Here is a 12,291-nt window from a genome sequence, read left to right on the forward strand (position 1 = left end):
GCTGTGTTACCTGGTGTCCCTGTTGATGGGAAAGGCCGTGTGTACTCCGGTTGCCTAGGTGACAGCCCCAGTGTGCTTTATGTATTCGAGCTGGGCTGGGAGCACTTAAACATAAATCAGCCAGGTCAAGGCAAACATTAATCCTTGCTCCAGAGCTTGTCCTTATTTTTTAAGTTAACGAGCTGGAGCAGAAGCACCAGAATGTTCTTAGTTTAAAGTCCCCAGTGAATTGCAGGTCAAACAGGTGTGTTTTCTGGTCAAGTGGGTGGCCGAGGCACTGACCTGCCGGGCATCATGGCCTTTCTCGGCTGATAGGCTGACGGACAGAGCGAGCGCTTCTGATTACCTCTTCCCTCCGCGGTCTCTTGAATCACTAGTGCCTGCTACTTACAGATTTTCATTTCTGCCCTCAGGAAATTTACAAATACCTATTTCTGAAGCACTGGGCTTGGGATCCATGAAGATAAAAGAGTTTTGGGCCTGTTGTCTGCCTTGGGGGCTTGCAACCTAGTTAGGAGCTTGTAAGCTCTGAAAGGCAACCGTTCAGGCAGTACTGGAGTCCTGTAGGGCTGACAGAGCTGAGAGGGGGTTCCCTCTCCTGGACAGAGAGTCAGGAGGAGTTTCGTGTAATTGGCGTTGAAGTTTGGATTCATTTACTCATTCAGCAAGTATTCATTGGGTCGGAACACAGTTATGAGGAGGCGCCTGCTTTTGTAAAATTTACACTCAGATCCAGGGGGAGGTAGACGGTAGAGGGGTAAACTTTGTTTTGTTTGTTGCTATTTCTTGAGTGCTATTTCTTGAGCGCCTGGCATACAGTGAGTGCTCCAGGAATGCTTAGCTGGCAGCGTGGGGTGTCCATGTGGTTAAGCATAGAGAGCACGGGGGGGGGGGGGGCGGGGGGGGGGCGGGCGGGGGTCAGGGGGGTGCAAGGTTCAGAGGAGAGTGAAACGGGAGGGAGGGGCGCCAAGAGTTTATGAGAGAATGTGCAAGGCCCTGCAGGGGCAGGAGAGACCGAGGCGCGGGGTGGGGGGGGGGGGGATCATTTGGAAAGCAAACGGGAGAGCCTTCAGTGGAGGCCGATCATTGGCCCGTCTCACACGGAACACGCCGACCCTCCCCTCCGCCCCCTCCCCGCCCTCCCTTTCATTTTTCCTTCTATGTGTGTTAAGCACTTGCTGTGTTCTATCCCTGATGGCCACAGAGGCACAGGGGGGACTAAGAGATGGTGGGATATTTGACTTGGAGGAGAACAGCTGTCCATCGTGAAAGTTTTAAAGTGAAGAATCCAATTACACAACAATATAGGGAGTTTCATTATGTGGACAAAAACGTTCATGTGTGTTCCGAGCTTTTCTTTGTTGCTCACAGCATTCACATTGACATCTGGTAATTAGTTCAAAGACAGCAGTTCTGGGAGTTCATCTGTGATTTACTGATACTGATTGATATGCATGTATTTATGTAACTGACACAATCCAATAATTATTATGTAAGAATCTATATATATGAAAGCCTATGTGACCATTATAACAGAATGACCAGTCGCTATGAGGCTCACTGACTACCAGGAGGCAGACGCTCAACGCAGGAGCTGCCCCCTGGTGGTCAGTGTGCTCCCTCAGTGGGAGCGCCGCTCAGCCAGAAGCCCGGCTCACGGCTGGCAAGCGAAGCTGCGGTGCTACCGAGCTGCAATGGCAGGCGCAGCAGGGCCAGGATGAGCGGGAGCAGCACAGCATCGGCCCTGGCTCAGGCTCCTCCCTGGCCACCTGCAGCTTTGGCACTACTACATCTCTCCTGGCCTGTGGGGATCGGGCCGAAACTGGCAGTCCAACATCCCCCCTGGGGTCCCGGATTGTGAGAGGGCGCAGGCCAGGCTAAGGGACCCCGCCCATGCACGAATCCATGCACCGGGCCTCTAGTTAGTAAATAAAATCGATGTAAACACCAAAAGGCAATTCACGTGTTTTTATTGAAAAGACTATGTAAAGAGGATAGAAAACTTGTGCTTATCCTGGGAAGAATGTGTGTGCACAGGGACTTTGGACTTTGCAGAAGAGAAAGTATCAGTTTTTTCTCATTTCTTCCCTCAGGGATAATCCCAGCTAATGGGAAGGTGAACGTGGCTGTCAAGTTTATGCCCTTTCAGTACGGGATGGCACAAGTAAGAATGCAGTTGAGGATTTCCCAGTTCAACTCTCAGCCCTACGAGTGTGTCTTCACCGGAACTTGCTATCCCAACATGGCTTTAAAGTATGGCAGCCGTGGACTGTTTGTGTTTATCCTTAAGCCCTTTTTAAAATCCAGTCTCCCTTCCATTCTGTTTTCCTTCCTTCTAACAGAATGCCATCGAAAACTTACTTCAAATGCACTTTAAAGTATAATGGTAATGCATAGAATGTCTCTATGCTGTAGCACCAATTGCTCTGCCAAGAGGGGAAGCACTGACTGAGATAAAGGGGCTTGGGGGAGGGGGGGGAATATTCTCTCACTGATGATTACTGGTGTGCTGGTTGAATTTTTGACCAGATGTATATGTTACTGTTCACTCAAGAAATTAACCCATAAGGCCAGAACAACATAACTCTTCAAAGTTTCAATACACTATTATAACCTATTGAGTGTCTCTCTGGGCAGTCCCCACTGCTACTCCCATGGGAAACCCTGATCACACCCGCAGCAGAGGAGCCGAAAGAAGTCCCGTCTCACAGTGACTTCTCCGTAAGGCTGAAAGGGAAACGTGCCACGCGGGAGGTTGTGTTAAAGCACCATCAACATTCAAGTCAGAGGAAAGATGTGAAATGGGCTTAGGTTGTAGATCACTACAAATTTTTTCTGAAGTTCTGCTTTCATTTGAACGTGAGCTCGTATTTTTATATCCCCATGTATCTAGTTAACATTATGTTTTATCCTAGTATGCATGATTTTATCAAAGTTAAAAGGAAAATTTGCCACAGTATAAATACTAATTTTGGAAAATCCTTATAAATATTTCAAAAATGATAAAGAAATAGCTTGATATTCCTCTTCTTGTCACACATAGATATACATTACCTATTTACATCATAAGGCATATTAAAAGTGTAACTTCATGATTTATTATGTATTTATATCATGATTTTCTTCCTAAAGACATCACTTGAGTAGGATTTTTTTTTAATATATTTTATTGATTTTTCACAGAAAGGAAGGGAGAGAGATAGAAAGTTAGAAACATCGATGAGAGAGAAACATCGATCAGCTGCCTCCTGCACATCTCCCACTGGGGATGTGCCCGCAACCCAGGTACATGCCCTTGACCGGAATCGAACCTGGGACCTTTCAGTCCGCAGGCCAACGCTCTATCCACTGAGCCAAACCGGTTTCGGCTTGAGTAGGATTTTTACTTACATATCTTTCCACAGACAGGTTCTTAACTACACAAGAGCATTGTATGGAAATGCTGATATACACTATTTCTAAACTGTCATTTTTGGTTTCCCAACTCGTTTAATATCTCATTTTGCACACTCAACGTTTTCAAGGACTATGTTTCAATACCTTCATCTCACCCCACATGGCACATAACATATAAATTTCACCATGAAGGAGAAAATTATCCTGCATCCATGTTCTCTGAAAGTTTCATAGGTTGCTTTTTGTTTCACTATTGGGCGTGTGATGGACTTACTCGTGTCCTAAATTTGGCATGGCCAAATGTAACTCTCTGTCACTATCTTAGATCCCTTCATTTATTTTTTTTGTCAACACTAGCAGTTAGATTTCTTGAGGAGACTGTTTTTTAACACCCTCATTTGTTATTGTTGCTCCCCTATATTTACAGCAGAAGTGATGCCAAGGCTCTATAGAGATGTGGAGGCTGAGCCACAGCTCTCTCCCTAACCAAGCGCCTCATCTCTGCACATCACAGCATGTCCATCAGTGTGTGTGTCACCAGCGACAGGTGCTCCCATGCCATGGGCCTTGCGGGATGCCCTTACCTGGGCGCCCATGCTGTGCACTGGGCCTGTTCAGTAGGTGCTCAGCAAATGCACATTGACAGAATGAATGAATGTTAGCATAGTCTTAACTTCTATCTGTAATACCCAGGAAATCTGTAATCCTGTAAAACAGGTGTTCAGGTATTCTTGCTTAAAGAAATGCTCCATAGGTAGCACTTAGGAATGTAACAGAGTCCTACTACATCTCCTTAAATATAATTCGAATAGTTTCCGTGGTCACGTTAGCAGCACTATATCTACATATGGCCAAAGCCAGTTTGCAGTTGCAGAAAAGATCTCAAACATTTGAATCACCTTTTGAAAGATCTTATTACAAACAGTGGTCATAATCATTCTTTTGCTGTGAAGATAAATCAATGTAAGATTTTTTTTAATATAGTAAATTTAGCTAATGAAACCCAATAGCCTAAAAATAAATTATGCTAGACGATGAGAGCAATTTTTAGCATATCATGTTTCCACTTGTTTTGTTCTTTGTGAATGTAAGTAACAACAGCCATTGGTAAACTATTTTGATGTAAATGGTTATCCTTTGGTATACTGACATTGAATTTATTTTAGTAGACCAATGTTTTAGCACACCAAATTGACCTTCAATTACTAACTAATGGACCGTAAGTCATGGTATTATTAGAAGGAAGATAGAAATGGGAATCTTGAGTTGTTTGATTATATACTAATTTAATATGTTTTAAACTATAGATTAGAAGAATTTGAAAGATTAAATATTCTTTCTAAGAAAGTAGACGTTCCTGCAGAGAAGACAATGACACAGATAAATTTTCACCGACTGCCAGCAAAGTTAAAACCTCCAAAGGTTAAGGTAAGTGGGCATCATGTTAACCATAATGGGAGGAGTGAGAGAGAAGCAAAATAATGACTTTTTCTTCCTGATTTGGTCCCAGGAAATTGAATATCAGAACTTGAGATTTCCAGTAGATTTATCAAATCCATTTGCTGTGGCAACTGTTTTAAACCAAGAACCAGGAAAATTGAAAATTAAAGAATTAAGAGAAGGTAACCAGCTGGGCAGCACCTGGGCAGAATAGGAATGAATTATTGCCCGTGGCATTTACTACTCATGCGCAATAACAACAAAACCCAATTAGGTCGCTGAGTTTTATATTTAGAAATGTGTTTTCCTCTCAGCAAATGATTCTGATTTGATTACCGGTATAATCATTGTCTGCTCCTGTCCTCAGTTTTGGACCAAGGCAATGAGATTTCAAAAACAAGACAGATGAAGGAAGCACTTTTTGAACAGAAAGTCAGACAGGACACTTGCGAAGAGATTGAAAATCACCTTAGATGGTAAATATTGAGCAATTATTTGTATCAAGTGACAATGCTTTGTTTTGAGTAATGGCTTTTTTATATGAGACTGAAATGTCATAACTCTTGAAAATTTTGGTTCTTTCCCTCCACTGGACCCTCTATTTCAGAGCAAAGTTACTTTTGGGAATAAATCAGTGTGACCAAGCTATGCCCTTTCCTACGTGTGGCCAGCCAGTGGCAGAACCAGCGTGCACATGAAGAAAAGGGACACTCCTTGCTGCCCGCTGCTGCCCCGGCCGCCCCCAGTCCCACCACACCAGGAGCCCCATGGGTCTGCTGGGAGCCCAGCAGTACAGGCTGGGGGAGGCTGCTGGGGGAGGTTTTAAAACTCAGATGTGAGACTGCTGCCTGTGCTCCTGCAATCAAGATGGAGCCCTTTTCACAATTTCTTACCAGGTCACACCAGGCATTTCCATGTGTTCAGATTCAGCTAAAAAAAAAAACTTCAGAAACTCTTAAATTAAGCTAAAAATAAAGACTCCAGTAAAGGTCTTTTAGAAGCCATCTTGTCCATTCCCCTGCCTAAGCACTCCTCACCCAGCCACCCTGCTTGCATGGGACGGGGAGTGCTCTTTGTTCTCATGGAAATACCTTCTACGTCAGCATATGTCTATATTCAGGGTGTGACCTCAGCTAAATAGGAAGTATGCCAAGTAACTGAAGAGCAGTTTTAATAATTTTTTATTACAGTTGACATACAATATTATATTAGTTTCAGGTGTTCAACCCAGTGATGAGACATTATATAACTTACTAAGTGATCATCTCAATGAATCTAGTACCCATCTGTCACCAGACATAGTTATTACAATATCATTGACTATATTCCCTACCTTGTACTTTACATCCCCATGACTTTTCTGTAACTACCAATTTGTTCTTCTTAATCCCTTCACCTTTTTCACCCAACCTCCCACCCCTCTGGCAACTGACAAAATGTTCTTTACAAGTCTGTTTCTGTTCTGCTTGTTTCTTTATTTTGTTTTTTAGATTTAATTATTGTTAGATATGTATTTATTGCCATTTTATTATTCATATTTTTAATGTTTTTCCCCTTCTTCTTAAATAAATCTCTTTAACATTTCTGGTAATACTGGTTAAGTGGTGATGAACTCCTTTAAATTTTTCTTGTCTGGGAAGCTCTTTATGTGTCTTTTGATTGTAAGTGATAGCTTTTCTGGGTAGAGTAATCTTGCTTGTAGGACTTTGCTTTTCATCACTCTGAATATTTATTGCCAATCTATTCTGATCTGCAAAGTTTCTGTTGAGGAATCAACTGACAGTCTTATGGGAGCTCCTTTGTAGGTAACTCTTTATCTTGCTGCTTTTAAGATTCTCACCTTATCTTTAATCTTTGGCATTTTAATTATGATGTGTCTTGGTGCAGGTCTCTTTGGGCTCATCTTGTTTGGGACTCTCTGTATTTCCTATTGAATGTATGTCTATTGCCTTCAACAGGTTAGGAAAGTTTTCCATCATTATTTTTTCACATTTCCTCCTATCTCTCTTCTCCTCTGGCACCCCCATGATGCAAATGTTGGTTCGCTTGAAGTTGTCACAGAGGCTCCTAATACTACCCTCACTTTTTTGGACACTTTTTTCTTTTTTTCTATTCTGATTGGGTGTTTTCTATTTCCTTGTCTTCCAAATCTCTGATTTGATCTTCTGCTTCATCTACTCTACTGTTGATTCCCTGTAATGTATTCTTCATTTCAATTAGTGCATTCTTCATTTCTGACTAGTTCTTTTTATGTTTTCTAGCTCTGTTTTTGTTTCCTACCTCTTTGTTGAAGTTCTCAGTAGTTGATTTATTCTTCCCCTGAGTTCATTAAGCTTCCTTATAACCAGTGTTTTGAACTCTGCATCTAGTAGATTACTAGTCTCCATTTTGATTAGCTCTCTTTCTGTTCTTTCACTTGGGACATTTTTCTTTATCTCCTCATTGTGGCTGCCTCCCTGTGTTTGTTTCTATGTTATGTAGATCTCTCAGGCTTCGTACATTGGCCTTGTGTCATAGGTGTCCTGTAAGGCCCAGTTACACAGCCTTTCCAGTCATCCAAGCTTGGCATTCCAGGTTGGTCCCCATGTGGGCTGTGTACACCCTCCTGTTGTAGTTGAGCCTTGATTGCTGTTGGCACCTCAATGGGAGGGATCTACCACAAGCTGACCAGCTGTACACACTGTCTGCAAACACTGTGGAGGGTCAACTGTTCAAGGGTTGACCCCACAGAGCAGGACTTTTCAGCAGGGCTCTGGTGCTTGCTGAGTGTATCCTTTGATGGAGATGGTTGGGTGGAGCTTTGATGTGTTCCAAGGCTGGTGCCCACCTACCGGCTCAGTGGGGAGGGACTCAGAAAAGAAACAATGGCCTCTGCCAACACTTCTATCTGGAGAAAGCTGACCCTCCAGCTCTTTCCCTGATGCCAAACAATTCAGTTCCTCCCCATATGTCCCTGGTGCCCTTCCAGCAGCTCTCCCAGTGCTAGAGCTCAGAGAGAGTGAATCTAAGGAAGTCTGTGGATGAGTCCTTTAAGAGGAACACCTGGGACTCCCTCTTCCCTTCATCTCACTCAATCATAATCCCCATTGGTTTTTACAGCCAGAAGTTATGGGTACTTCTTTTCCTGCCACTGGAATCCTGGGCTGGCAGGCCTGGTGTGGGTCTGGGACCCCTCACTCCTCAGGGGGGACCTCTGCAGCCTAGATATCCCTCCCAATTTGTATTGCCACATGTAGGTGTGGGACCTGCCCATTCTACCAGTTTCAATGTGGCTTCTTCTTTGTATCCTTAGTTGTAGGACTTCTGTTTAGCTAGAATTCAGGCAGTTCTGAATGATGGTTGCTCTATAGGTTAATTTTTATTTTGATGGTGTTGTGGGAGGATTTGCATACCAAATTTACCTATGCACCATTTTCAAAGAGCGTTTTAAAAAATATTAATTCCCTATTATAAAAATGAACACATTGTCATGGTAGAAAACTTGAAAAATATTATTTATAAAGTATTGGGAGGGGAAAATAATCACTATATTTTATCACTCTATATATTCTTTTCAAATAATTATAAAAAAATAAAAAATAATCAGTATGATGCAATGGCCATGTCCTTCCTTCTGTGTTTGAAATCACATCCTAAATTCAGTTTCTCCCAACTTTTTTTGTTGAAAGATGTTAAACCTGCCAGTAACACCCGTATACAGTTGATGGAGGTTCCCCAGTTGTTAACATTATGCCACATATACTTCCCCTTACTTTCTACACACACACACACACACACACACACACACACACACATACACACACACACACACACACACACACACACCCTTTTTCTGAACCATTTGAAAGTAAATTGCAGGCACCATGAAGACTTCAGCATGTAGTTCCTGAAAAGAAAGACATTCTCTAACATTACCATAATCAATTCTGGGAAATTTAACATTGTTACAATAATATTGTTATAATCAGCCCATACACAACATTACCCAGTTGTCCCATTAATGTCCTTTATACCTGGGTTTTTGTTTTTGGAGAGGAGGAATCCAGGGTCCAATCAAAGCCCATACAATTTATATTTAGTTTTCATTTTTCTTTAGTCTCCTTTAATCTAAAACAGTTCTCCAGAAACACCCTTTCATTCTTTTTTTTTAAATATATTTTTATTGATTTCAGAGAAGAAGCGAGAGAGAGAGAGAGAGAGAGAGAGAGAGAGAGAGAGAGAGAAACATCAATGATGAGAGAGAATCATTGATCAGCTGCCTTTAGCATGCCTGCAACCCGGGCATTTGCCCTGACCGGGAATTGAGCTGTGACCTCCTGGTTCAATCACTGAGCCACGCCAGCTATACCCATTCCATTTGTAAAACCAGAGCTACTACTTATTTTTAACATGTACCACGTTTCATGATAAATATATTACATACCAGATATCTTTAAACTGTGATAAAATGCATAAAATTCACCATTTTAATAATTTTAAAGTGTGCAGGTATATTCACAATACTGTGTGACTATCACCATTAATTAGCTCCAGAACATTTGCATCACCCCAGAAAGAAACTCTATACCCATTGAGCAGTCATTCTCATTCCCTTCTCCCCTAGGCCCTGGCAACCACTATAGATTTGCCTATTCCGGACATTTCATACAAATGGTATCACACAATACGTGGCCTCGTGCAGCTGGCTTCTTTCATTTGACATGTTTTCAAGGTTCATCTATGTCATAGCATCTATCGGGACTTCATTCCTTTTTATGGCTGAATAATATTGCATAATATGGACAGACTGCATTTTGTTTATCCATTCATCAGTAGATATTTGGGTGGTTTCCATTTTTTGGTGATGGTGAATAATGCTGCTATGAACATTTATATACAAGTTTTTGTATGAACATATCTTCAGTTCTCATGGGCAGAGAGCAAGGAGTAGAATTGCTTGGTCATGTGGTAATTCTATGTTTAACATTTTGCAAAGCTGCCAAGTTTTCCAGCATGGCCAACCATTTGATATTCCCATCAGAAATGTTTAAGCATTCCAATTTCTCTACATCCTTGACAATACCTGTTGTTTTTATTATTATTATTATTATCATCATCATCATCATCATCATCGCCATACTAGTGGGTGTGAAGTGGTACATCATTGTAGTTTGATTTTCATTTCCTTAATGACTAATGATGTTGAACATCAGATTTTTAAAAATATATTCTTACTGATTTTAGAGAGGAAGGGAGAGGGAGAGAGGGATGAAAACATCAATGATGTGAAAGAATCATTGATCGGCTGCCTTCTGCATGCCCCCCACTGGTGATCTAGGCTGCAACCCGAGCATGTGCCCTGACCAGAATCAAACCGTGACCTCCTGGTTCATAGGTCAATGCTCAACCACTGAGCCATGCCAGCTGGGCAAACATCAGATTTTTGTATTCATAAATATTTCAGCACGCGTCACTAGAAGATAAGCTTAATTTTATCTTCTAGAGCACATTATTCATCTTAATTATGTTGTTTAAGTCTACAACTTTTCTTCCCCATGATGTCTCCTCCAATATTTCAGCATCCCTTTTCCGTCGTAGAGTATAGCTAAGAGACTCCATTCTGATGGGTTCTGGAAGTTGTGTGTGTTTTTTTCTTTCCAGGCAGGTGCACCTTGGTAAAGAACATATGGCTTTTAAATTTATAAAAGACCTTGCTGATGAGCAGCAAAAAATAAACGAGAAATACAAGGTCAGAATTCCTTCTAATTGTATATCATGTAGTTCACTAACTATTTTGAATTCCCGGTATAGGCAAGATGCCATATCAGGGGAAAGAAAACTTAATGTTAAGTTGGGAGGGGAGGAGGCTGATGACCAGTTAATTGTTACCTGTAAATCAAGGCTGGCTGTAAGTGTCACAAGAGACTTATACTAAGTATTAGGGGGATGCAGAAGCCAGAGAGGAGAGAGAACTCATCTAATTGGAAAGCTTTCTTTAAGACATGATGTAATTTTGAAATATTGTAAAGAGGACAAAGGCATTCAATTGAGAGTGATGGAATGCTTCAAGTTTGGGCTGGAATTCTGGGTGTGAATTGCACCCGGATCTGCAGAGCATGAAGGCAAGGGAGGCCCAAAAACAATAACTAGGAGCCAGGCCAGATCCAGATTCAAATGAAAGTTCCAAGTCAGAGTCATTCAAAGAGGTTGAGCAGAAAGGGGAAAACTGGTTAGGGGAGAAGGTCACATCTGACTCACCAAGTCAGCACTGCAGGTTCAGGGAAGGGAGAGTAAAGAGGGGAACTATGGGACTATGCAATACCCCTGGGATCCCTGTGGCATAGGCATTGTTAAGTGCAAGGCAGGCCCAGAGAACAGCAAGGACAGGTCCATACTGGCTGAAGCACAGGGGACACAGGGACCAGAGGTGATAGGACTTGGCTAGGGCTCCATGTTGCAGGGGCTCAGACTTGATTGATAGGACTTATGGAATCATCACTTATTCTATTAGTCAGCTAGTGCTGCTGTAACAAAATACAACAGGCTATGTACCTTAAACAACAGGAATTTATGTTCTCACAGTTCTGGAGGCTGGAAGCCCAAGATTAAAGTGTTGGCAGGATTGGTTCCTCCTGAGGTCTCTCTCCTTGGCTTGTAGATGGCCATCTTTTCCCTGGGTCTTCACATGCTTTTCCTTCTGTGTCCAAATTTCCTCCTACCCTAATGACCTCATTTTAACTTGATTACCTCCTTAAGTAACATATCTCCTGACTAGGAGTTAGGATTTGAACATATGGATTTGGAGGGACACAATTCATCCATAATACCCTGGTACATGCATTTAAGCGTGGGAGTCTGTGTTCCCCACACTCAGTGCTACACATAGTGGCAGTACTGGGTAGGAGGGATTGGGAAAATCATGTATCTTGTCATATGTGAATATATTTCTCATATAAAATATATCTTCTTTCTAGATTTGAAGTACAAATCAGATATTTGAATAAATTTGTTCCTTTTTTATTTTTAAAGGATGTTAAATCATTACATTTGTAAATCTTAGCATTAGGAAAGGCACATATTAGATTGGCATTTAAATTTAGTTTGGTATGTTATTCAGATCCTTTGCACATGATTTTAAAAACAAAATATCAAGTGTTTTCTGTGAACCCCACAATGGAATATTTTCTAACCGTTTTAAAGATGAAGGTGACACAGACATGCCACAGCCAGGTCAATGTGAGAGGTAAGGCTGTAATCGCCAGCATTTGGTTGACAGACAAACTCAACGGTTTATTCACTTGGCCAGTGCATTGAGTGAATGCCTAGTGTCTGTAAGATTCTGTGCTAGTGAATAAGTGATGGTCAGTTCAAGAAGGTCAGTGCAGAAGTGGCACAGAACCATTAAGAGATGATACAAAGTGTGCTGAGTGCAGTGATAGAACTAGAACCTATAGATAAATTGGAAATGAAGGCTAA

The 12,291-nt window shown here is 41.8% G+C and overlaps 1 protein-coding gene across 1 annotated transcript in view; it reads left to right on the plus strand.

Moving 5' to 3' along the window:
- The window catches only part of CFAP221 (cilia and flagella associated protein 221), a 91,507-nt gene that overhangs the window by 45,574 nt on the left and 33,642 nt on the right, over positions 1–12,291 (plus strand). Inside the window, exons 8-12 of the mRNA XM_081095455.1 lie at positions 2,094–2,253; positions 4,704–4,824; positions 4,907–5,018; positions 5,204–5,312; positions 10,477–10,564. Coding sequence (XP_080951581.1) covers positions 2,094–2,253; positions 4,704–4,824; positions 4,907–5,018; positions 5,204–5,312; positions 10,477–10,564 — 590 coding nt within the window. The remainder of the gene's footprint in view (positions 1–2,093; positions 2,254–4,703; positions 4,825–4,906; positions 5,019–5,203; positions 5,313–10,476; positions 10,565–12,291) is intronic.

Source organism: Myotis nattereri, assembly GCF_964212035.1.
Source record: "Myotis nattereri genome assembly, chromosome: 7".
NCBI classification, from domain to species: domain Eukaryota; kingdom Metazoa; phylum Chordata; class Mammalia; order Chiroptera; family Vespertilionidae; genus Myotis; species Myotis nattereri.